The 25,025-nt window shown below is 58.1% G+C and overlaps 1 protein-coding gene across 11 annotated transcripts in view; it reads left to right on the top strand.

The window, feature by feature from the left end:
* NCOR2 (nuclear receptor corepressor 2) overlaps window positions 1-25,025 on the top strand; it is a 253,526-nt gene that overhangs the window by 222,204 nt on the left and 6,297 nt on the right. For all 11 annotated transcript variants that reach the window (XM_040611191.1, XM_040611149.1, XM_040611181.1 and 8 more), the window contains 22 exons: window positions 63-218; window positions 759-898; window positions 979-1,084; window positions 1,774-1,878; window positions 2,795-2,898; window positions 5,317-5,467; window positions 9,240-9,392; window positions 9,783-9,869; window positions 10,342-10,619; window positions 11,412-11,775; window positions 13,804-14,031; window positions 14,144-14,389; window positions 15,014-15,163; window positions 15,546-15,674; window positions 15,786-15,948; window positions 16,493-16,926; window positions 19,249-19,392; window positions 19,586-19,734; window positions 20,073-20,266; window positions 22,018-22,161; window positions 22,470-22,615; window positions 23,868-23,921. In XM_040611191.1, coding sequence (XP_040467125.1) covers window positions 63-218; window positions 759-898; window positions 979-1,084; window positions 1,774-1,878; window positions 2,795-2,898; window positions 5,317-5,467; window positions 9,240-9,392; window positions 9,783-9,869; window positions 10,342-10,619; window positions 11,412-11,775; window positions 13,804-14,031; window positions 14,144-14,389; window positions 15,014-15,163; window positions 15,546-15,674; window positions 15,786-15,948; window positions 16,493-16,926; window positions 19,249-19,392; window positions 19,586-19,734; window positions 20,073-20,266; window positions 22,018-22,161; window positions 22,470-22,615; window positions 23,868-23,921 — 3,825 coding nt within the window. The remainder of the gene's footprint in view (window positions 1-62; window positions 219-758; window positions 899-978; window positions 1,085-1,773; window positions 1,879-2,794; window positions 2,899-5,316; window positions 5,468-9,239; window positions 9,393-9,782; window positions 9,870-10,341; window positions 10,620-11,411; window positions 11,776-13,803; window positions 14,032-14,143; window positions 14,390-15,013; window positions 15,164-15,545; window positions 15,675-15,785; window positions 15,949-16,492; window positions 16,927-19,248; window positions 19,393-19,585; window positions 19,735-20,072; window positions 20,267-22,017; window positions 22,162-22,469; window positions 22,616-23,867; window positions 23,922-25,025) is intronic.

The raw sequence follows: 25,025 nt of genomic DNA, 5'->3' as shown, positions 1-25,025 counted from the left end.
CGCCAGGGCCGCTGGCGGGCGCGGGGCACTGAACGAGCTCGTTGCTTTCTGTTCCCTTGCAGAAAAGTCCGTGCATTTCTCGTCCATCGCAGAGGCTCAGAAGCTGAGCGCCGAGCCGACGGCCGCCTCGTGCTGGCCCCCCGTCCTGTCCTACTCCCGGGATGTGATAAAAACCTCTCCCCAGGCGGAGCCCCACTTGTTCCAGTATAACCCACCAGGCAAGTAAAAGCCACCAACTGCATGGCGTGTGCCCCCTGTCCTTAGCTGGGGCTGAGTGTCACACGTCATGCTCTTAAGTCAGTGCAGCTTTTTGGGGGGTAAGAGAAGAGGATTCAGCAGAAACCTGCTAACACCATGCTTTGGCCTGGCATGAAGCGGTCCGAGAGGGGCCAGGCTGGTCCGCCAGCTCTGGCCAGGGCAGCTGTAGGGACGTGGTTTGTCGCAGAACAGTGTGGGCACTCCCTGCGCCGCTGTCGTGCAAAGGCAGGCAGGGTTTGTCCCCCGCTGCGCTGTCCTGCTCCGGCTGGAGGGCAGACACGTCTGGCACAGCACGTCCTCTGGCTGCAGAGGGGACCAGGCAGTGATTTAAACTGTTCCAGTCCTTTCCAAAACAGTCGTGTGTCTTGGGTCCTGGTACAGGCTGACAGCCAGTCAGTTCACCACATCCAGCCCCTGCTCCCTCCCTTGCCCCTTTTCTTTCTGATGGCTGCAGCCACTGCTCTCCCTCCGTCTTGATAACACTTACGTTTTCTGCACAGGACACCCCATCCCGCTAAACCTGCATGAGAGCTCTCGCTCGGGGCTGCAGAGACTAGCGAGCATCTCCAACCCTCCTCCCCTCATCTCCTCCACCAAGCACCCCTCCGTGCTGGAGAGACCTGTCGGCTCCATTTCCCAGGTAGGGTGCTGGGTGTGAGCCGTGGAGATGCCACGCGAGGCACTGACGGCCACTCCTGACGGCTCCTCTTTGCTCTGCAGGGAATGCCCATCCAGCTCCACACGCCCTACAGCTCCGAGCATGCCAAGGTCCCCGTCGGCTCCATCACTATGGGCCTGCCACTGACCATGGATCCCAAGAAACTGGGTAAGGAATTGGGAGGCAAGTGATTTCTCACGTGCTCTAAGAGCAGGGGGGAGTGAGCTTGCAGGTGGCGTAGGGGAAAGGAGGAGCACAGGACACGGCAAGGGAGCGCAGAGAGACCTGCTAAGAGGATGAAAGGATTAGTCTGTCAGGAGGGCAGAGACACAGGGAGCTAAATTTGTGCAGGATAGGGAAGCAGCAACTCGGTCAGGGACACATCCCAGCCTATAAATACCCTCCGGCTAATACTGCGATTGAAGGAAGGAAATATATTGCCGCTCCCCGGGCCGGTAGGATAAAGAGTAAATGGCCTGAAGTGAACAAAGAAAGTGTTTAGTCTGCAGATTGGGAAGCATTTCTTAGTAGCAGGAGGGAATGGGTGAGGGACCAGGTCTGAGGGGGGAGGGATACGGGCACGATTTCCCACCGCGTGTGGGTGGTACAAACCAGCACTGGCGTTTTCAACACTAGCTCCCGTGCTGGCATGGGCAGCACCCAGCAGTGCCAGAGCAAAGGATCTTTGTGTGTCCAGCTGCCGGCCACGTCACCGGTGAAGCCCGTCCCGCAGCGGTGGGGACAGCAAAGGCGCCGGGGCAGTGCCACAGGGGCTGGCAGAGATGGGAGCCTCGAGCGGCCGAGGGCTGTGGCCCCCTGCCCTGCACCTGCGCTGATACGTGGTTAATGTTTTCCAGTGCCTTTTCCTGGAGTAAAGCAGGAACAACTTTCTCCTAGAAGCCAGGCCAGCCAGCCAGAAAGTCTGGTTCTGCAGCCATCCCAGGAGGGCTCCATCCTGCGGGGTGAGGCGCTGGGGGCTGCGGGAGGGGAGGGGTGCTGGCACTGCCCAGCCTGGCCGACGCCGTGCCACCTGCAGCTGCCTGATGACTGCAGGTTTGCTTGCTGGGGTTGTGCCCAGCCAGAGGGGGCTCCTCACCCCTTTTCTCCAGCATTGCCAGCAGGGTGGCAGATGGGTCTGTACAGTGTCCGAACGTTTCTAGCCAACTCCCCAAATCTGGCCCTTGGGCGTTGACTCTTGTGGAGATACGCGTTCAAGCAGCACCCAAAAATCTGTTGCTTAAGACAAAGCAAGACCTGTTTAAATACCATTAATATTTTTTTTCAGACTCTTCACTGTTGCTGCTGCATCTGGGCAGGGACCACATTTCATTTATATGTAGCCCTCCCGTGTTTATTTCCCTATTAGCTAGGCATGAAAAAACCAAATTCAAAGCTATTGCTTTTAGGTGCAAATTCTGGTTTGTGAAACCCCCCAAGTAAGGCAGTCAGGAGCTCGATGCGGTGGGCCTGCTCCCACCCAGGGCAGATACAAGCAAGTGAACTCAGACCACCTCAAGCTGTATCTCGCCGGAGATCTGCTCTGAGCACATCAGGAGAGGCTGAGACAAGCTGGGCTTTCTCCCTGGCCCCTAAATCTGCCTGGCCCCTCCACGAAGGCAGCAGGGAGCTGAAAGCATCAAAATACCCGTTTTTTTCCCTCCCAGCCCCATGCACATGGTGCTGGGTCCCTTGGGGGACAAGGTGGGAAGGGATGCGCAAGGCACAGGGTTTGATGCTGATGTCTCTTGGTGGGCTTCCCCTCCCGTACCTCAGCTTGCTAGAGATCGGGTCGAATCCTGCACTTAGTCTCAGCCCCACAGGAGGTTTTGTGCTGAAGAGCAAATCCAGCCCCCAACTCACTGCCTTTGTGTCCGACAGGTACTTCCCTCAGCTCTGCCTCAGGAGGGAGCATCACCAAGGGAACACCCACATCCAGACCCCCTCCGGAGTCGCCCATCACCTACCGAGGGTCCATCACACATGTAGGTCCCACGTCTCCAGTGGGTTTTGCTTCCTGGGTGCTGGCAGCTGCAGCTTGCGGTGGTGGATGTGGGGACCGGGGGATTGCGGGGTGCGCAGCATGGGGCTGAGCAGTGCGGGGCTGTGATGCTCCCATCCTGTGAAGCCCCTCAGGGAGGTGTGCAGCCAGAGCTTTGCAACCAGCCTCTCCTTGGGATGGCATGAGCCCTGTCCCGTGAGCTGAGCCTGCAGAAGAGCAGAGCTTGACAAGCAGCGATGCAAAGCCTTACAGCGTATCTAAACCCTGCTTTGCTTTTCGTAGCTGTCAGGAACAGAGGTGAAAGCAGCTTTAAATGGCTCTGGGAAAATAACCTTGCCAGTGCAAGAAAGTGGAGCAGAGAGGAGGAGATGGGCAGAGGGCCCCGGGCAGGCAGAGGAAAGGAGAAGGCTGTGAGGTGCATGTAAGATAGCGAGGGGTGCTGCCAGGGCTGAGCATGCTGTGCTGGGGGTCCTGCCCAAAGGCTCTCCTGAGCAGGAAGATACTTTGGCCTTAATCTCCACCATCCATCTTCGGAAGAGCAGCTGGCAAGCGGGCGATAGCTTTTTGCAGTGTGAGTTATTGCTCATCTGGTAACAGAGCAGGGAGCATTAAAAAAAATAGTAATATCTGTTTCCTGTGGGGATTTTATCTGGCCATCATTCAGATATTTAAAGCTACTCATGCCCAGATTTTTGCCTGCCTCCTTCAAGGGGGACAGCCGTGTTCCTTTTGGCCCTGGTGACCTAAACCTGAATCCTGGCCCAGAGCAAAGGCTTAATTTGCCTGGTGCCCCGCATCCAACAGCTGCCAGGAGCAGATGCTCGGGGACTGTAAAAAACCCATCAGAGCAAACACGTGCTGCACCCTCTCAGATGCCCTGCAGCAGCTGTGGCCAGCAGCGGTGGGCAAGAAGGCTCTTGAGCACCACGTGCCAGAGTTCGGGAGGTGGGCAGAGTTTGTTGAGACACTGTTTTGCATCCAGCTAATAAATCCATCTAGATTCCTTTCTTTGGCTTGGGATGAAGGTACCAAGCCCAGACACAAGGTGTTACCTGCCGCTCCTGCTGGCCTAGCAGCCTACATCCCTCTGCTCCCATCGGGGGAAGGAACCCCCAGTTCCAGCAGCAGCTCCTGGTACCGGAGCTGATACTTGATCTCGGATTAGTCATCCAGTTCACAGAAGGCAGATCTTGAATATATGTTCTCTGCTCTGAAGCCATCTGTTGTCACATGCTTTCAAATCCCCACTGAGCACGTCCGCGGAAGGAAGATGACTTACCTGGGGCTGGGAGAGCTGTTGCTGGGTGTACTGCGAGGGCAAGAGATCAGAGCGCTCAACCTGCGTGCTGGCATGTCCCGGCAGCTGTGGTGGGGTTTTGGGGACCGCTGGTGCTCAGAGGGCTTGGTACAGAGCAGGGGCATCTCCAGGCTGGCAGGGGGAAATAGCCTGCCCTGGCACAACCTGGAAGTGCCAGCAAAGCTGGCTGGGATGTCACTTCCCCAAGGCTTCTCCCAAGCATCCATCCTGGGGGCTGGTGGGGTTACGTGAGCAGGGTAGGCAGGTGTCAAATCAAGAGCTTCGCTCTGATAGCACCGATGGGGTGGGGGACCGTCACCCCACGGTGGCTGTTCCCAGTTGGCACCGACAGGTTGTGATGGCAGAGGGTTGTAAATTTACACCAGCAACCTCCTCCAGGACATCCAGCTCGGTGTTTGGAGGGGGATTCAGGGAGGGGCAGGTGGCTGTGAGCTCTGTCCATGTGTGCCTCCAGGGAGAGTGAGGTTTGAGTTCACACCGTTTGCGTCAGGAGCCCGCTGCTATTCCTGTTGGAGGGCGAACCAGCAGGTTTCGCTCCCTGACCTGCCCCAGGACCAGTCTCCCGTGCCGCCGGCCGCCGTGCACAGGCAGCTCTCCGAAGGTCCCGCTCACTGCCAGCAGATGTGCCCTGGGCGCGCAGGACATCTCCGTGGCTCCTGTACCCAGCTGGGGAAACAGGCTGCAGGCAAAAAGCTAATGCTCGAGCAGCCCTTTGCTGTCACCGGGGTGTCCCCAGGGGGACACCAGCCCTGTTCCCCCAGACCTGTGGGGTGGAAGCGAGCCAGGTAGCTTACTCTGAAACGCGCAGGGTGGGAGACTTGCTGCTTTGGGGGTCTGTGCTGTCCTCACCCCCCTGCCTCTTCCCAGCAGCCTCACACAGATCACGTAGCTTTTTACCGCTCCTCGTTATCGTCCTCATCAATAATTAAGCTGCAAGTCCCTCGCTGTTGGCTGCGCCAGGAAGCGGAGGCCGGGCGCGCTCTCCCTGTGCTCGGCCTTCCGCGGGGAACAGCCTGTCCCTGCGTGCACGCTGGCTTAATTGCTTGTGACACTGTTAAATATGGATCTTGGTGGCTTTCCAAGGGCACCCCGGCAGAAGTGCTGTACAAAGGAACCATTACCAGGATAATCGGAGAAGACAGCCCCAGCAGAGCAGAGAAGGCAAGAGAGGATGCCGTGCCCAAAGGACATGTCATCTATGAAGGGAAGAAAGGCCACGTGCTGTCCTACGAGGGTAAGTCGTAATCCTCTGCCTTTTTAGGACAGGCGCCGGGGGTTTGTGCTGCCGTGGCTGGGAGTCAGGAGCTATTTGGGGAAAGGCTGACGAAGTGCAACAGGCCAGCCTCGCGTCTTTGCTTCCAGCGTCGTTCCTCTCCCTTCCCACCCCGCCTGCCTGCAGCCTGGCTGGATTTCCCTCTGGCTCATGTGGGACATGACATGATGCTGCCTCGGAGGCGGCTTTGCTGGCAGCCAGGGGCGCGCTGGGGCCGGGGCCGTGGTCAGGGTCTCTGGTTTGGATGGTTGGGTGGAGCAGGGGAGAGGAGAGGAATCAGATGGGAAGGTGTTGCCTTCATCCCTAGCACCCTGTGCAGGATGGGACTGTCCAAAAACATTATGAGAGCATCCCCAGGCTCTCGGGCCAAGGTGGGATGCAACCTGCAAGACGGGGGCAAGTCAGGTGGTATGGCAGAACCGTTTATTCAGACATCAGACCCTCACCTGCAACGTCTTGGGCACTGTGCAGCTTTCCCAGCATGGGGCTGCCCTGCAGGAATCCTCCTGGGCCCCACAGCACCCTGCCTCAGGATCTCGTGAGCTTTGCTACAGCATCTGTAGCTCTTGGAGGGGCTGAAGCCATTCCCACGTCCCGCAAGGAGCCTGTCTGTGGGGTGCACTGGCCCGTGGCCAGATGCTGTCCCCCAGAGGCACTGAGGACCCCGAGGGACCTGCCCAGAGCCCTGTCTGGGGTGAGAAGCTTCCCCCAGCACAGTCGGTGTCACTTATTGGGGAGCAGGGCACGGCAAAGCAAACCCGGGCCGGTGGCTGCAGGAGAGCCTGACACTGGGCTGCACCCCAGGGGGCTCTGGAGAGACCCAAAAGCCACGTTGCAGCTCACAGCCCTGCTGCACCGTAACGTGCTTCCTTGGTAAATGCCGACGGTGCCTCGCTGCATGAGCATTGTCAGCAGGCAGTCGCCAGCTGCTCCTGCCTCCTCTGTGCCTGCTCGTCCCATCGCAGCACTGGCCATCAAAGCTGCTCTGCGGGTCCCCGTGGCTCCTGTTAAGAGATAAGCAGATGTTCCTCTCCAGTGAAGCTGGGAACAACTCTGTGCTTCCCTTTCACCGTGTGCTGTCGGGCATCTCTGGCACGGCGCCGGGCTCCTCCTCGCCTGCAGCTGGGGTTGGGAAGAGCTGAGTCCCCTTGGGGTGAAGCACTGGCGTGTGCTCTGGCATGCACGGGAACAGCCGTCCTCGTGTCACTTTTCTTCTCAGCTGAATTTGAAGGTGACTGAGGAGCAGATCCTAACTTCAGGCAGCTCAGCAGGTATCTCTGGTTGGCTGCTGTGCTGCCTGGGCCCTCTGCCTCCCTCCCGAAGGTGGCTGCATCCCTCCTGGAGCAGAGCATCCCTGGCAGCCCGGGTCCTGCGGTGGGTCCCGCAGGTAGAGGTGTCCAGCAGAAGTCCCTTTCCACTTGCCTCCAAGCACAGGCAGCTGGTTTCATTGCAGGCTGGTTGTTTCATCCAGGGCCGGAGGCAGAGGGTTCAAGTTGGGCCACGGGGGACAACTCACAAGCTTCGGCTGATGCCACCTGCATGTGTGCCCTGGGAGCGCAGGGACCCCTGGGGACAGGGCTGTGCACCCTGCCTCTCGCCTGCCAGCTGGAAACCAGCTCATCCCCTGCCTGCTCGCGCTCGCTGTCAACTCTTGCCCAGATAAAAAGTGTCACCGCGGAAGACTCGTGTCTGGGCGCCCTTTGGGACAGTTGGCAGGGCTCGGGCCAGGGAGGACGCAGGAAGCATTTCAGGACTTGTTTGTGCAAGAAGCTATTTTAATCTCCTCTGCCCAGGCTTGGCATCGAGTGAGGTTGATCTCAGAAACGGTGCAGGCGGGGAGAGATGGGGAAGGGTCCCGGCAGCAGGGGCTGCCCCTGCCCTGCGCTGGGGTCCTGCTCCAGCCAGCCAAGGGGGGCTACAGATCAGACTCTCGCCCATTGCACACACCGGTCGGTGTCAGCTCGAGTCTCCTCGGCTGCAGCCGGAGCCCATCACCCCTTGTCCTACCTCACCATGGACACAGATGAGGAATTAATTCATTCCTCTCCACAGCAGCCTTTTACATGCTTGGTAGCGTTTATCACATCCTGAGTGATCTCACGTGCTTCTGCAGCCCAGCCAGCCCTGCTGCCTCTCCTTCTCCCCGTACAGCCTGGCGGGGCTTCGCAGCCCGAAGTGGAAGAGTTAAAAAAAAAAAAAATTAAATAAGAAAACTGAAATTGTTGGTGATTATGAATTTTGGCAAGCAGAAAAAAAATTTGCAAATTCTTTAGTGTCATAAGGGTGCTTAAAATAAAAGGGCTGTAATGAGACGAGATCCTGTAGCGTGTGCGAGCTGAATTGTGCTAGATTGGTTATTCTCATTCTGCATATGATTGCTGATGGCTTCTGCACGGCAAGGGACGTGGGTTTGGAGTGATTTTCTTTCTGTTTAGTCTCTCTTCTCCCTCGCGCCCTCCCCCCACTTCCCAGTGGTACAAAGGGTGCCCAGGACCACGTCCCCTTCAGCAGAAGGGCTGCTGGCAGCAGATGTGCCTTGATGATAGGGTGCGGGCGCATCGCCCCGCGGCTGCTGCAAGGTGCTTGGCTGCTTCTGAATGTCACCCCCAGCTTTCCCCGATGAGTCTGAAGTGAGGACTCGGGGACAGATCCCCCTCTTGTTTCCCCACACACAGCCCCAAATGCTTTCTGGATCGAGTGGGTGCAGATTGCGGAAACTCATAGTAGGTGTGAAGTTGTAATAATCCCATTTTATTAATTACTGGGTTTGCTGAGGAGGACTTCTGTTCCCGATCGTCTGCAAGGGAATGAATGTTTTTAACTTGTCTTCCATTTTCTCTAACTGCATAACCACCTTCTCTGCCCACGAAGAGGAGGATCAGGGCACTGGCAGTCCCCGGCAGGGGCGGCCTGGCCAGGGCTGGATAGGGAGCTGCCTGCTGGATTCACAGCTCGCCACACATGATGGGTGCCCATCGCCCAGGGTGGGCGTGATGCTGCCTGGCACGGGCAGGGCTGTGCCGGGGGGGGGTGGAGAGGGGCTGGGGCTCAGGGCAGGGGGTCTGCTGTTGGTTTGCAGGAGAATTTGCTCCAGGTTCAGACAAGGAGGCGGTCGGTGGTCTCCTGTCTTACTAGTGCTCGCTCCCTCGGTCTTGGGTGGGACTTTCTGCCGTCTTCGTCTCTCCCAGTTCTTATGCACACTCACTGCTGTTCCAAAGGCATCATTCCCAGCTTCGTCTCTCCCCCCTTTTCCCTCATTTTCTCACCCAGGGAGTGTCTCGGCAAATGTTAAGGCTGGCCAAGATCCCAAACAGTAGGTGTCTAGCAAAAATCAAAACAAACAGGGGAAAAAAAAAAAAAAAATCCCCAGACCCACAGGGCCAAGTTCAGTGGAACCGCAGCTGCTCCCACCAGCACTGCGCTGGCTCCGGGCTGTCCCCCTGCCTACAGGATGGCCCCCACCGGGGAGGGAGGGAGTGGGACACGACGGGGCGGATGCTCCTACCCGAGCAGGAGGCACGGATCTGGTGGCTGAGGCAGGCAGGGAGGGGAGAAAACACCAGCTGAATTTCTTGGAAGCTAACTTCATGTGGTGTTACTGGCGTCGCGGAGTGGTGGCTGATGCTAGGATGGGATCTGACCTTCCAGCAACGCATGCAAAGAGAACACCCTCCCTTGGCTGGGGCTGACTTTCTGTGCTCCTGATGGTGCTTTTCGGTGTTCCCTTCCCCAGGTGGAGTTGCTGCTTCTCAGTGTTCCAAAGAGGACAGCAGGAGCTCAGGAGCTTCGCATGAGACCGCAGGAACCAAGCGGACCTATGATATGATGGAGGGGAGGATCAGCCGGGGCTTATCAGCCCGTGATACCTTATCTGCCAGCATTGAAGGTGGGTCTGGGCGAAGCCTTTCACCCATGCTGTGTTAGCAGTGACCCGCAGAGACCCCATCTTGTCTCTTCTACATGATGCTCCTTCCCATGCCCGTGTTTCAGCAGTGCTTAGCTGGTGCCCTGCAGCACGTCCCAACAGGACAGCATCTGAGCAGCGTGGGAAAACAAGGGATGCAGACTGGCCCCTTTGCCTTTGGTTTCTGCCCGCTACAAAAAAAAAAAAAAAAAAAAAAAAAAAGGGAAGCACGTTTTAAAAAAAGAGAACTCATGTAATTTAGAAATTTTTGGTGTTTTTCCTTGTTGTCCCAGGAATCCCTGGTAACATGGTCATGTGTTGTAAATGAACTCCTGTGTCACAACCCAGCTTTCTGCCTTGGATCTGTTCTAGGTCTCATGGGTCGAGCAATCCCTCCAGACCGACACAGTCCCCATAACCTAAAGGAGCAGCATCACATACGGGGCTCAATTACACAAGGTAAAGCCTGCAAGCAGAAGATGGCCATGGCCAGAGGTAACGCAGGGAAGTATCTCACCTGCATGGCCCCTTGTTCTTGTTGTCAGGCTAGGGCAGGAGGAAGCAAGGGTGGACACACTGAGGTCCCGCTGCTGCAGACCTCTGCGGCCTTGGCTGTGTGCTCAGAGAGATTTTCAGTCTTGCTCAGCTTCTACCAACCTAAGCTCTCAACAAAGTCAGGGGTAAAATTCTCAGTGACTCTCATGAGGGCAGGTTGAAGCTAGTGTGAAATGGGCCCAGAAAGTGGTGGTAGATGTGATGTGGTCCAGCTGCATTCATGGTGTAGCTGCTCATGTGCTGGGTTGGGTGCCAGTCCCCAAGTTACGTGCATTAACTAGAGATCCCTTCAACTGAGCATCCATGTGGGGCCTGGGAGTCCAGTGTCTGGCTGGGGAATCACCCTCTGCATCTGTCATCTGCTTGGGCATTGCAGGAATACCTCGGTCCTACGTGGAGGCCCATGAGGACTACCTCAGAAGAGAAGCCAAGCAGCTCAAGAGGGAAAACACTCCACCGAGGGACTTATCCGATGCCTACAAGGTCAGGTCTCACGAGGGCCTTACTCCTCTGAAAATGAAACCAGCCCACGAAGACCTGGTGGCCACGGTAAAAGAAGCAGGAAGATCAATCCATGAGATTCCCCGGGAGGAGCTGAGGCGGACACCTGACATCTCTCTGACGAGACCTCTGAAGGAAGGCTCCATCACGCAGGTGAGTAGGGGGCAAACAGCAGGTGAGATGGGTCTCACTTAGGCTGCTGTTCTTGCATGGACCCTGGGGACCATTCCCAAGGTAAACAGAGAGCAGAGAGGGCTTCATGTTGCACATACATCACTGGTCAGCACTGAGGCTCTGCTTGGGTAAAGGTGGCCCTTCCCCATACTTGGATGGGGTCCCTTCCAACCCAAACCATCCTGTGATCCTTCCCGGTGGATAGATACAAAACCCAGGGAAGGGAGGTCAGCACCCCCTGGCACGTTAAAAAGGTGATGCTCCATCCACAGGTGTACACGGAAGGAGCTGCGTTTGGCTCCTGTTCAAGGCCAGAGTCAATGTGGTGCCCTCGGCAGTTGTGACTCTGGGTGTACATAGTCTCGGTCTCCTCCCTTTACGGGCAAGTGTCAACCCAGCAAGGCCAATAGTTAGGAGGAAACGTGGCATGCTGTCTCCTGTTGGACTGCAAATATTTGGAGGGTTCCCATGGCACCTCGTAGTCCTACCTCATTTCAGATGTGTGTAGGAGAGAGGCGTGATGGGCACAGCCAGCCTTCGGCAGTGACTCATCATCATCTTGTTGGAGCACAACAAGACATGCAAGATGGGCCCTCCACCCTACCCCGTGCCGTGCAGAGCGATTATCTCTGCTTTGCCACTTGTCATTTGGCCACGTAAACTGGTGTGGTGACCCACTGAACAGGTCCCATTGAGACTTGGTGGGATGCAGCCACCGCATCCCCTTCTGGTCTGTGCCCCTTTGATGTCCCCTTTGCCCTCTGTCCCCAGGGTACCCCACTGAAGTACGACAGTGGCTCTTCCTCCTCGAGTACCAAAAAGCACGATGTGCGTTCCATCATCGGTAGTCCCGGCAGGACTTTTCACTCTGTGCACTCACTGGACATCATCCAGGACCCGAGGAATCTGGAGAGAGCTTATGAAGAAAGCCTGAAAAACAGGCCAAGCCCGGTGACAAACTCGGGTGGCTCCATCGCCAGAGGGGCTCCTGTGATTGTACCTGAGCCGGGCAAGCCCCACCAAAGTTCCCTCGCCTACGAGGACCACCAGGCAGGGCACAGCACGGCGTTTGGCAGCCACCTGCACAGAGGGTCTCCGGTCTCCACGCGGGAGTCCACGCCACGGCAGCACGAAGGTACTGGGCAAACCTTTTATTTGACACAAGGATTTTTAGCAAGCCAAGCGGGCAAAGTGTGCAGGAGGTGGCTGCTGACCCAACCTGCCTGAGTTGTTCCCAGCTGGTGCCCGTCAGACCCGTTCTCCGCGGCACCCCGTGCCCAGTCTTGCCCGCGGCTGACTCATGGCACTGGGGCGGCTGCCAGGGGTGGCTGGGGCTCAGCTGCCTTCCTGGGGGCGCTCACACGGTTACGGTGAGGGCACCCCACACCTGCACAGGGGTAACTGGAGGGAGGCTTGGAGCATGGCTGGTGAAGCTGGTGGTGTTTTGAAAGCGTCTCCTTGAGCCAGCACTGGCCCAGGGCACCCTCGTTGCTGCAGGCGGGCAGGACAGCGGCTCTTGGTGCACTGCAGGGGGATCGTCACACCCCCACCCACCTGGTGTGCGTTTGCCTACCCTGTGTGTTTATGCCTCACCCGTCACCGGGGCACCCGAGTGCCTCAGCTCCAGGAATATCTGATCCCTTCCAAGCCGGTGGATCCAGGCAGTGCAGCTGGTCTTTGGGATCTGCCATCTCGCAGCCTGTCTGCTTGCCCCAGGCAGGGGCTGCCTGTGCCCCCTGGCATCAGCCACCTCCTGCCCCCAGAGCCAGACCTGGGGCTTCCAGGGAGCAGGCACGGGGCTGGGCTGGGCTCAGCGATCTGGTGAGACGTGCTCAGGTCCAGGGCACAAAACCCCTCTTGCTTCATGGCATGTTTGCAGGCAGGATTGGCGCTGAAGCCAGTGCCTGAGACACCCTGCCCCATCAAGCCTGCTAGCTACGTGTGACTGCTTCGGGGCCTTCTGCACCTCCCGCCCGCAAATTCTTGTTCTGATCCAAGAGTCTTGTGATTTGGGGGCGTGCAGCACAAGACATCGCAGTCTGCTAAAAACCGAGGCCAGGATGTGCCTCCCTGGCGAGGAGTGGGAGACGGGGCTGTGCAGTGCGGAGCTCCGCCAAAAAGCCTCCCCCATTGCTTGCTGCCGCCTGCTCTCCGTGGTCGCTGTGTCCTGTTGCCGCAGCCTCTGCTGTCATCCCGGTTAGGTCAGTCCTTTGGGGGAAGCCTTCAGGCGTAGGCAGCTCCGAGACTGGCACGCATGGTGAGCGCAATGCAGGGCAGGCAGCACTTGGGCAGCCGGGAGGGATCCCAACGGAAAAATCGATGTTCTGCAGAACGCTAGCGGGAGGGTGGGTTTCCGCATGTGCAGAGCCCACAGGGTTTTGGGGTGCAGATGCTCAGCACGAGTCCCCATGGCAGGGGCTGCAGTCGGAAGGCAGCTGTCCTGTGTCACAGCCCCGGTTGTTTTCCAGGCAGCCAGGCTGGGGCTGGATCCACCGGCACACATGAGGGGGCTGTGCCTCACCCCCGAGCCAGCGCCGCGCAGCCTTGGGCGTGCAGCCTGGTGCAGGGGGTCTGGTCACGCTGCTTGCGGTGGCTCTGTGTCAGCCGCTGTCCCCAGCTGCCATTATGGACACAGGAGCTGGTGATGCTGGTCCCAGATTGGGTGGGAAGCACCATCGATGCCCAGTCTGGGAGAGCCAAGAAGAATCCCTGACAGGATCCAGCCTCCCCTCCATGCGCTGGGAAAGCTTACGGCTCCAGAGGGTGCTGGGTGCTCCAGCACTCTGGATTGTGTTTTGTCACCATTGCTGGGGGTTTTGGGGTCCCCAGCTCTGCCCAGCAGCAGTGACCTCCAGTGCCAAGGAGCACAGCAGCCAGGCTCCACCGCCATCTGCTTGTGTGGGGCAGGATGAACTCAAGAGACCACCCAGCATGGATGCGCTGGGCTGGGGAGATGGTTTGGGACCTGGATGCACCAGGGCTTGGCCCATCTTGGCCATGGTGGCGTAACAAGACATGGCAGTGCAGGGAGGAGGGGAAGTTCCCTCAAGTTCAGGATAGCTGCGAACCTCCCTGGGGGACATGCTTGGCTGCAGACATCCCTCGGGGACGTGGCTTGGCCACAGCACTCAGTCTCTGACTCATTTCCGTCTGCTCACGGCAGGGAGCATCACTGCCGGGAAGCCAGTGTCCCAGGACAGAAAGATGACCCCCACATCGAGAGAGCTCACCAACTCTAAGTCTCCGCATGCTCCTGTGGCTGACCACCACCACCCCATCTCCCCGTATGAGCACCTGCTCCGTGGCGTCAGCGGGGTTGACCTGTACCGGGGACACATCCCGCTGGCTTTCGATCCCACCGCCATCCCAAGGGGAATCCAACTGGACACAGGTACATTTGGTGGGGGCACCGCCTGTTGGGGATTGATTTTTAACTTGTTATGCTCCGAAAGCCTGAGGTCTCTGTGGAAGCCACTTCACGTCTCCATCCTTTTCTCTCCCAGCTACTGCTTACTACCTGCCAAGGCACCTGGCTCCGAGCCCCACGTACCCCCACCTCTACCCCCCGTACCTCATCCGGGGCTACCCGGACACAGCCGCAATGGAGAACCGACAGACCATCATCAACGACTACATCACGTCCCAGCAGATGCACCACAACGCCGCAGCCACGGCCATGGCGCAGCGGGCAGACATGCTGCGCGGCTTGTCACCCCGGGAGCCCTCCCTCGCCCTCAACTATGCAGCAGGTCCTCCCGGCACGCGCCGTCCAGCAGTTTGGGGGCATGTGGGGAGAAGGAGGCTGGGTCAGGCCGGCAGTGCCAGCTCCAGCGCTGGGGCCAAGGGCGAAGCCAGCAGCAAGATGTCACCCAGCAGCATAGGAACTTGGTCATCGGCGTGGAGGGCAGCTGGGAGGAATTTGATGCTCTTTTTGCCATCTTTAGTTCCTTGAGGCTCCTGACGTGTGGCTCTGGTTTTAGGTCATGGGAGCGCTTCCCAGCCTAGTCCTGCTGGCTTTTGGAGATTAAAACCCACTCCCAGAAGGATGTATGTGGCTTTCTGCAAAAGCAGGGCTTGCTGGGGAGTGCGGGGGTGTGGTGCTCTGCCCCTCCGCAGGCAGCAGCCCCTCGCTCAGCAGGGATAGGTCTCAACATTTTCCCTCCCCATTATTCCCAGCAGCAGGACACACTGTATTTGCCCACAGAAGGGTCCCCTCCCCAACAACCAGTGCCTGGGGGCCGTGTGTGTGCTGGCACTGGGCTGTGCCCCAGCAGCAAGACCAGCTGACCCTCCCCAGCATCACTCCCCACTCCAGCACGCCAAGCTGCAGCGGCTCAGCATCATCCTGACAGTCCTCTCGCTTCTCTCTCCAGGCATCATCGACCTGTCCCAAGTGCCACACCTGCCTGTCCTCGTGCCCCCTACCCCTGGCACCTCTGCCACCACCATGGACCGCATCACCTACATCCCCGGCCCCCCCCAGACCTTCAGCAGCCGGCACAGCAGCTCCCCGCTCTCCCCAGGTAAAGCTGCAGGTTGCTTTTCCCATGGGAAAGCGGTTGGGCAGGACCCTTAACAAATTCAGGGCCATGAGCAGGCGGGTGCAGGTGGGGGGAGCCCAAGTTCATTCTCACGGGCCCACCAGTCCTGCCTGTTGGGGGCTTCCTTGCTTTTCCCCCGCCTTCCCCAAAGTGGCTGCTAGCAAACAGCTTTGTGGAAGGTCGTACCCCAGAGACAGCGCCACGATGGCTATTCCGTCATTCCCCAGGCTGTGTCCCACTGGGTGCCCTTGGCTGGAGCTGTTCCTCCCCTGCCCTGCAGGCACAGCGATGTGAAGAGCAGGTGGTGCTCCTGGGGGAACTGCTGTGCCCGCAGCCCTCTAACCGCCTTTTGGTTGGGTTGCAGGAGGCCCCACACACATGACCAAACAGTCAGGATCGTCGGTGTCCGAGCGGGAGCGGGAACGGGAGAGGGAGCGTGAAAAATCCATCCTAGCATCCACCACGGTGGAGCACGCACCCATCTGGAGACCAGGTAGGCTGGGGAGGAGCCTGGCACCGCATCTTGGGGCCCATGCTGGGTGGCCGTAGGGTTGGGGCTACAAAAGGAGGAGCTGAAGAAGCTTTTCTGCGTGTTTTCCCCCAGGTACAGAGCAGTCGAGCAGCCGTTCATCCTCGCACTCTCACAGCCACCAGCACTCTCCCGTCTCGCCCCGCACCCACGAGACCATCCAGCAGCGCCCCAGCGTGCTCCACAACACGAGCATGAAGATCATCTCCTCAGAGACCCCCACCCCTTCCGTCCTGCGGTATGTCCCCCCGCCACGGTCCCTGCTGCGTGCCCAGACCCCTGCACCGGCACGGCCATGGCGGTTAATTAATGAGCATTGCATGGGAGACCTCTGAGATGGAGCAAGGGTTGTTTTGGCCCTCAGTCTTGGGGGGAGCAGGACTGGGGCTTACAGGGCAGTTGTGATGGGGACAGGTAGATTTTGGTGTCCAATTCCTTTGTTTTTGCTGGTGGCTTTTACTGCTACCAGGAAAGAAAGCAGGAGCATCCGTGTGCCCAAATGCAGGTCCTCCTCTTGCTGAAAGTTGCCTGGTGGTGGAGTTATGAAGGTCTCTGGGACCTGTCCGTGGGTTTTATTCCCTCCAGTCAACACGTCCAGGCCACGGCCAAACCCCCATGGCCAGTTACTTGGTGGAGGCTCCATCCAGCACGGGCCAGCCCCGCGCTCCGGAGCCCTGGGGTGACCTTGGACAGGCAGGGCTGAGCGCTGGGGCTCTGGTAACAGCACTCCCCTTTCTCCACCTGCTTCTCTCACCTTTGCCTCATTTTCATTTGCTTTCCAGATCTTCCTCCACCACTACCACATCACCAATCCGCTCGGCCGCCTTCCCCTCAGCCGCCACGCTGCGCTCCTCCATCGGCGCGGCAGATGGCTACACGCCCCCGATGGACCCGGCTGTCCTGCAGAAGGAGGTCTCGAGGGCACGGGAAGCCAAGGCGGAACGAGCCCAGGCTGACAACAACGTCTTCACCTCAAAGCTGTCCAGCGGGGCCAACCTCGAACAGTCACCGTCACCCATTAAAGCCATGGAGTCAAGACCTTTACCCGCCTCCGGACCTGGTGCTTCCCATCACTATAGCAGAGGGCAGGGGAAGAGCCAGCAGCACCATCACGCTCTGGAGCAGCCGCACGCAGCCTCGGGCCCCGAGCAGCACAGCAGAGAGAAGAGTCAAAGTAAACCCTTTCCGATGCAGGAGCAGGAGCTCCGAGCACTCGGTAAGACCACTGCAACAGCGGCCAGCCTCATAGATGTGGTTATCATGCGCCACACGTCTCGCGATACGGGGCAGCGAGAGAGAGGGGCACTGAGTAACAACGCTGCTGGTGATGGCAAGAAATTGGAGGGGAGAGGTGACAGAGCTGTGGCCTGAAACCCATTATTTTTTTTCATTATTCTTTTCAGTTGCATGTTTTGGCTATTGGCTTTATCAACTCCCTGAGTGTGTTTGTCCCTCTTCTTCCTGGTTATTGTATTATTCCGGACTTTTTTATTTGTATGTGTTTTAAGGATCTTCCCTTCTTCTACCCTCTTTTAGTTTTTCCCATTGCCAAGTCGTGTTTTGCAGATGGCTTTCCTGGTATTGCTTTTTACAGACAACAGCAATTTGCCAATTCTGATTTCCCCATCCTTAGAAATTCCCAGGCAGCCTGTAAGGAACAGTTGTGGGTAATAAATCCAACAAGTGAAGCAGAGACCCAGGAGTGTGAGTGGGCCAGGGCTGGTGGCCATCAGACAGGCACTGCCCCGCTCATGGTTGTACCCCTGAGCGTGCAGGATCTCGGGGGGCTTTGCGGGCTGCTGCAAAAGATGGGGTCCCTTCACTTGGGGTGTCCTCACTCGGGGTTCTGGTGTGGGATGCTGCACAGTGTGGGCACGGCTGCCCAGCAATCCCTCAGCCCAGCTGGCCTCAGTAGCCATTTCCAGAGCAGACCACAGGAACCACCTAACAGCGGTCTGGTGCAGGACACAAGTGCCAGGATAAGCTTCTCCAGAAGAAAGTGCAGCAAGGGGGCTGGATTCAAGGTCTGGGTCGTTCTTGATGGGACCAGCCTTCCCCCAGAGCATTCATCCAGGTCCCACTAGCATGCAGAAGCAACAGGCGGCCCCTGGGGATTTGATGGGACCCCATCTTCACATTGAAGCATCTGCCTTAGCTGTGGGCACTGGGGGTTGCTGCCAGCTTGCCTTCCTGTAACCCAGGGGTGGAAGGGCCACGGCAGCGTGGCTGGGAGGAGAGCTGTTCTCAGCGGCACATGGTGACCCACCCGTCCCACCCCACTCGGTCATGTCTGTTCCCGGCCCCTTCTAGCAGCATCCTCCAAGGCCAAGGACGTGCCTCCAGCTGTGACGTGCTGCCTGGCCGGGCTTTTCCTCTGCCCTTTCTCCCTGGCACCGGGGTTTCGCTCCAGCTGAGTGGTGTCATGCCGCGGAGGAGCGGGGCAGCTTTTCTACAGCCAGGAGCTTACAGAAAGGAGCTGGTGTTCCTCAGAACTTCAGTTGCTTTGGGATCTTTCCAGAGCAGAATACTTCATCTTGGGTGGATCCGAAGCGTGATGCCGTGCATGGGGTGATGGGGGATGCTGCATCCCCCTCCCTGGTGCAGGGAGGTTCTCTGGGGGGGTCCTTCCCTCCCCATGCCCCAGGTACATGCGAGGTCAGCGTGTCCGTGCCTGGGCACTGGGGACCGTCTGGCGGTGCTGTGGGTCACAGGCTGGATTTGCCTGCAGTGGGCGGTTTCTAGGAATAGGAGTTGAGCGTGAGGAGGGGAAAGGTCTGTGGAGGCAGAAGTTGTGAGCGTTGCCAAACGGGCTCAGCTGGTGAGAGGCAGCGTGTGCCTCCTCCAGCGCCCTGCCGTCCTCCACCCTTTGGAAGCAGAACCTGCCTGTGCCTCAGTTTCCCCTCTCTGTTGAAAGGTGGTGGTGGTCCTTCGTTCCAGCTCTGCCGGTTTTGATGCAGGTTGAGTCTGTGCAAAGGTCTGAAAAGGCAGAGTGTGGTCGAGAAGCCTTTTCACCCCTGCGGAGTGCAAGCCTGCTGTCTCCAGAGCAGGACCTGGAGTCCACAGGGTCTCGCACCCAGTTTCCAAGCCCCTGCTCTTGGCCATGCTGGGCTTGGGGCTTTTCTTTGTAAAACACTTGGAGACCTCTTGTGCAGCCATCCCCACCTCTGCAGAGCGTTGCTTTCCCTCCTGGTGTAGCAGGTTTTATTATTTTTCTGTTTCAGTAGGTGGGAGAAAGGGGGGGAACAAGTTGTGACCCCACAGGGGTTGAGTTTGGTTCCTGACTCTCGTGCTGTCACCATGAGCTGCTGAGCGTCCAGCTGTGTGGGACTGCGGTCGCCCCTTTGCTGCAGCCAGCCCCACAGCTGGACATCAGAGGTGGCTCCGGGGGTCCCCGCAATGTGACCTGCCAGGTCTTCCCTCGTCTCTTTTCTCCCCCCTTCACTGAACACATAGCTCTACCCACAAGCAGCAGTCACCACAACACTAGGGAAAAGGCAAGTGTGCTCCTGGGTTTAACTCCCTTCTCCCATTTCCCCAGGCTTTCATGGAGGGTACAGCCCTGAGCGGATGGAAGCGGTGAGTCCCGTGAGCTCACCCAACCTGTCCCACGAGAAAGGGGCCAAGCTGCTGCAGGATGCGGAGAAGGGGCACGGGGAGCATGACCTGAGGCAGAAACAGCAAGGTGAGGGCAGGGGTCAGCAGTGCCAGCGCTGCGGGAGAGCCCCAGGCTGGCTTGGGGAGCGGGGGGCTTTGTCAGCCAGCCCTTGCTTGCCATGCCCCAGTGCCACGTCAGGTGGGGTTGAAGGAGGGGGACACAGACATCATCTCATGGCTGCTCTCTTTTTTTTTTTTTTTTTTATTTTGTGCCCCCCCAGGCTCCTTGAAGGCCTCAGCTCCTGACACAGCCCACCTGCAGCACCTCCGGCAGCCCGACGGCCCCCAGCCCCAGTGTCAGCCTCTGCAGTCCAGCCAGAGCATCAAGGGCATGAACCAGCGGGTGGTCACGCTGGCCCAGCATATCAGTGTAATTAACCTCATTCTTGCCTTCCCGCTGGGGCTCTAGGGAGGAGGGAAGAGCTGATGTGAGACATATCTGGCGGGGAGGGTCTGGGAGTGATGCTACAGACCTCAGCACCTCTGTTTGAGGGCTGGAGAGAGCAGGGTGCATCACGTGTGTTCAACCCGGGTGCTGGCGTCCCCAGCAAGCCCATCACGAGACCTGCCGCAGGCAGGAGGCAGACGTTACATCCCTGCAGGGACAAACCAGCCTAATTCCCTCCTCCTTGCCCTGTCTTAATTGTGCCCAGCAAAGCAAGAGGTAGAAACCAGCTCTATTTCTGACTCAGGGGTTTCTTCTTCTAGGAGGTCATCACGCAGGACTACACGCGCCATCACCCACAGCAGCTCAACTCCCACATCCAGACTCCGGTGTACTCCTTCCCGGGAGCCGCGTGCCCCGTGCTGGACCTGCGCCGCACGCCCAGCAAGGCGTACCTGCAGCAGCAGGAGCACGCTGCGGCCTCCAGGATCTCCCCGCAGAACGAAGGTGGCAAAAGGTGAGGTCAGAGAGTCCAACCAAAGCTGGTGGCAATGGGTTTCTGCCCAGCTGCTGTGCCAGTCTGGGTTCAGATGGACCAGGGCTACCCAGGGTGAGGAGCTGGGTGGGTGCCCTTGGCTGCCTGGCACCCCGCCGAGGGGGTGCATAGGGCAGGCTGGCACTTGGCATTGCTGCATTTATGCTCCGCAGCTTGGGGCTTGCGTAGTTTGCTTGCTTACACAGCCCAGAGTGTGAAACTGCTTTCCGATCTGGGCATTCTTCCCTTGTGGGGATGCCTCTGGCCACCGGCATGGTCCTAGAGATGCTCTTTGGAACCCTTAAGAGTCCGTACATGATCCCCTTCCCAATCTGGCGGGTGTCACAGAATAGTTTCCTGGGAAGGGACCTCTTGAGATCATCCAACCCAACACCTTACTCTCAAGCGGGGTCAGCTGGAGCAGGTTGTCCCAGGTCATGCCCGTATCTCCACTGATGGAGATTTCAACACCTCTCTGGCCAGCCTGTACCAGTGTTTGAGCACCCTCACAGTAAAGAAGTGGGTTGGGATGGAATTTCACGTGTTCTGGTTTGTGCCCGTTGCCTCTTGTCCTGTCACTGTCCTCAGTCTGTGGTAGGTCATGGCCCAGTGACTTTTCAGACCACAAATGGTTCCAAAAAGCCCAAAACAACGCATTTTCCATTGGTCCAAAGTTAATTTTATCTTTGCCTTTCTTAGTGAATCAGAAGCTTGTTAGACACATGCCCTGTCAACTGCAACCATCCATCTCACGCACCATCTGTATTTCTTTTAAAGTCACTTTCAGATCCTTGCGCTGATATCAGCGCAAGGCAGGTCTGAGTGCTGTTGTACGGAATTAAAAAATGGGAAATGTGAGAACGGGGTCTGTCCTCCCACCCAAACACCAGCAGAGACCCAGCTGCATCCAGAAAAGAGGAGTGTTTCCACACTGGTGGCTCCTTGTCATAAATGGGATTATTCTTCCCAGCTCTGCCTAGTCCTAGAGTTGGCTTTATGACATTAGGGGAGAGAGCCCAGCCCTGGCCACCCAGCGATGAAAAAAACTGCAGGGGGTTGGGGGAGAAGAGAAACCACAGAAAGAACAAAGACGTAAATTCCCAGAACTCGCCATGAGGAATTCCTCATGGACTCGAGCCTGACCGTCTCCCAGGCACTGGGGGACTGTGTCGGTCCTCCCTGGGCTGCCCCAGTGCCCAAGTCATCTCCTGCCACCAGCGAGACCCTGTGTGGTCCCAGACGAGGTGGGCAGGAGGTGGCCGGTGCTGCTGCCCTCCACTGCCTTCACAAATAGGATGGAGAATCAAAAGCCTGGTCCCCAAAGGGTTAACGTTGCAGCCTTCCACAAGGGATGTCTCCCTGCCAGCCCGGGACACTTCGACTGAGCCTGCAAGTCCCAGGACTGGTCCTGCCAGCCCTGCTTGGGGCAGCTGCTGGCTGGCCCACCGCCTGGCAATGTGGGCCACCACTGGGCTCGGTCCTGCTCCGCACGCCTGCAGTGCAGGCAAATGCCCAAAGCTGTGCTCTTCCCCCCCGGCCTGCGTTAAAATGCTCCGTAAGCCCGCAGGGGGTGGAGGGTTTGGCTTTTTTCCCTGATGTAGGAAAAGCTATTTCAGTCCTTCTCCCCCTCCCGACCCCAAGCTGTGCAGAGACAGAGGACGTTGCAATAAACCGATTGCATCTCTCCATCACTTGCATCTCTCCATCGCCTGCATCTCTCCATCGCTCTGCAGGTCCCCGGAGCAGAGCAAAGGCTCGGCCGGGTCAGACAACTGTATCGAGCCGGTGTCTCCACCAGACGGCGTGGGAGAATCGGATCACGCCAAGAGCGCCACGTACCCGATCCTGTACCGCGAGGGCGAGCAGATAGACCAGAGGTACCCAAGGAAGGGGATGGTGGGGACAGCCTGGGGATGTTCCCCCTGGCCCCACGCTCACCCCGGCCCCGGCTGCTTTTCTTGCAGCCGAAAGCAATGTCACATCCCGGGTCACTCTCTGTTTGTAGGGGCTTGTCAGCGCCATGTGGTGCGTGTCCGGTAGGGAATAGGGGGAAAGGCTGGAGATCCCAAATATCTCGGGAGCCCTCAGGCTGATTCTGAAAAGTTAGGCTAAGGGAAGGGTCTCTCTAGGTAGGACTTTGTGAACTGGACACTGCAGAAGTTTCCAATGGTCTTTTGCTTTGCAGGATGGGGTCCAAGTCCCCGGGAAACAACACTCAGCCTCCAGCTTTCTTCAGCAAGCTGACTGAGAGCAACTCTGCCATGGTGAAGTCCAAGAAACAGGAGATTATCAAGAAGCTCAGCACAACCAACAAAAATGAGACGGAGTACAGTAAGGACGTGTGGGGTGGCGAATGCAGGCACCAGGGAGGGGGGAAAAAGCTTCGAGGAACATGAAGCAAAGGAGGTTTGGGAATAGGTGCTGCTGTGTGATGGGCTGGGAGCTCCCAGCCAGCTCTCTCTGCATCGTGCCATGGTTTTTTTGGGAAATGCGAGGTCTTAAAGCTTCCTGGGATGAGCTGTGCTGGTGCCAGCAGTGGCTGCGTGCAGCAGGGGAGGCAAAGGGAGGCTTCCCAGCCCCATGTCTCCTTGCTCTGGGGCTGTCAATCCCATCCACTCCAGATAACCTCAACAGGAAGGAAATAATGAGCTGAGCATGGAGGAGACCTAAGAGCAATTGATATTTTAATGAATGGCCAGCCAAGCTGAATCCTCTCTCCTTGAGATGCATCTCCCCCCGACATTACTTTAAGCCCTACATCAATATTGGTATAGCTCTGTAAAACTAACCAGGCTGGCTTATATTAGAAATTCAGCCCATTCATTCATTAACCGCTAATAGAGTAGATAGGATCATAATTTAATTTAGCCCAGCATTATACAGTCAATAGTAATTCAATTTGAATCCATCTTACAACAGCTGCATCGGATAAGAGGGACCAAGCTGTCTCGTCTCCTGGATGATGTTACCATGAACCAACAGTATTGTTATGCCCCTTTGGGGACATGTGCCTGAACCCCGTGACCTTCCACACTTTCCCTTATCAAGGGAAAATATATAGAAATAGGAAACGCCTCTTATTTGATGAGGATTTCTGTTATTCTAAGGAAAGCGATATCCAAGTCAAACAGCTCAGCTAAAAGGGAAAATATTGATTTAACATTTCTTCTCCTCCTCCTCTCCCTCCCCACTGCCCAGCCTCACTCCCTGGATGTGGGGATTTGAGCCTTTGGAAATCCCGTAGGCAGGAGGGAGAGTTTGGCTGCATGGGGGGCTGGAGGGAGGGGGGTCAGCACCAAGCACGAAGCCATGAAGCTGTCGCCCTGGCTCTCAGGGCTCTGCTTTCCTGCCCTTTCCCAGCCACCAAGACGTGCCCACTGCGGGTCACCCAATGGCACCCAATTCCTGGTGCCCACCAGCACCCGCCGGCCCACGCCGGTGTCCAGGGGAGGTGGGCTGCTCTCAGGCCGGGTGCCATGACGGGGACAGCGGGATGCGGTCGTGGCTGGCACGGCAGGTCCCTCCCCCGGCCAGCCTGCATACGCTGCTCTCCGTACTGAAGAGCTTCTTTGTTTTCCTCCAGATGTTGGGCAGCCTGGGACAGAGATTTTCAATATGCCGGCGATTACCGGAGCAGGTAACTCTCCCACACACCTGTCCCGTACCTCATTCCCTGCAGGGCTTCCAGCCACGGAGAGCAGGAGACTCGGTAAATTTAAGCATCTCCTTTTTTCCTGGCGTAAGAGCTGCTGGGAGGCTGGAGCCTCGGGATGCACCGTAACTCCCTGCTGCCGAGTTGGAGACGGGGCGGTAATTCCTCGGGAAGCGTGGCAGGGTTTGAGGAGAGGGTGAAAGTCAAGAAGGGGTTGGCGCTCTGATGCCAGCAGAGGGTTAAACTGTGGCAAGGAGGACCTCACGCTGGGGAAGGAGCACCCCACTCTCTGGGGAGGGAGCACCCCACGCTCGGTCGGAGCCGGTGATTGGCCGTGGGTGGCTCGGGGGGCAGCGGCAAGGGGTGGGCAGACAGCAGGAGCTGGTTGCCAAAGCAAACTGGGATGAGAGCGGCACCCTACAGCCCGGCACTGTGGGTGCTGGGCAGGCTGGCGGGGGCTGAGCACCCAGAGGATGCGTTATCTGGGAGATGGAGGGGTGCTGAGCCCCAGGGGTGCTGGCAGCGCGCTCAGACCTCCAGGTGCTTCAAGCCTGGGTCAACTCGGGTTGCTGAGGAGCTGGGGGGAGCGCTGACCCGGTGGCTTGGCACGGTGCCACTGGTGCCCTATGGAAGGACTTCGCGGGCAGGACCGCTGCAGTGTGGAGCGGGGAGCTGCCGCGGGTAGGGGTGTCGGGGTGACAGCCCGCTTCTGGGGGAGCCCTCTGGGTTGGTGGTATCTGAGTGCTGCTGCCGGCAGCTGTGGTGGGCTTCAGCGAGTCCCCAGCCCTAACCAGCATTAACCTGCCAGCCTGCCTAACTGGGGGCTTGCTGGCTAACAGCCAGGGTTGGACCCCAGCCCCCAGATTGCCCCCCTGCTCTCAGGGTGAAAGGGCGCCGGGAAGGGCTCAGGATGGTCCCCAGGCACCCATGGGGATGTACGTGCCGTGCTGAGCCCAAGGACGACCACACAGGAGCTGAAATGCCAGTTTAGGAGCTTCCCCAGGGGCACTGCCCCCTCCCCAGCTCTGCTGGGCCCGTGGCTTTCAGCCCAGCTGGGAAATGAGGGGAGGGAGCAGCTTAGGGGAGGGA

The sequence above is a fragment of the Falco naumanni genome, chromosome 1 (genome assembly GCF_017639655.2).
Source record: "Falco naumanni isolate bFalNau1 chromosome 1, bFalNau1.pat, whole genome shotgun sequence".
Lineage (NCBI taxonomy): Eukaryota > Metazoa > Chordata > Aves > Falconiformes > Falconidae > Falco > Falco naumanni.
Note: the sequence above shows the minus strand (reverse complement) of the source record. Positions and strands in the feature narration are given on the sequence as shown.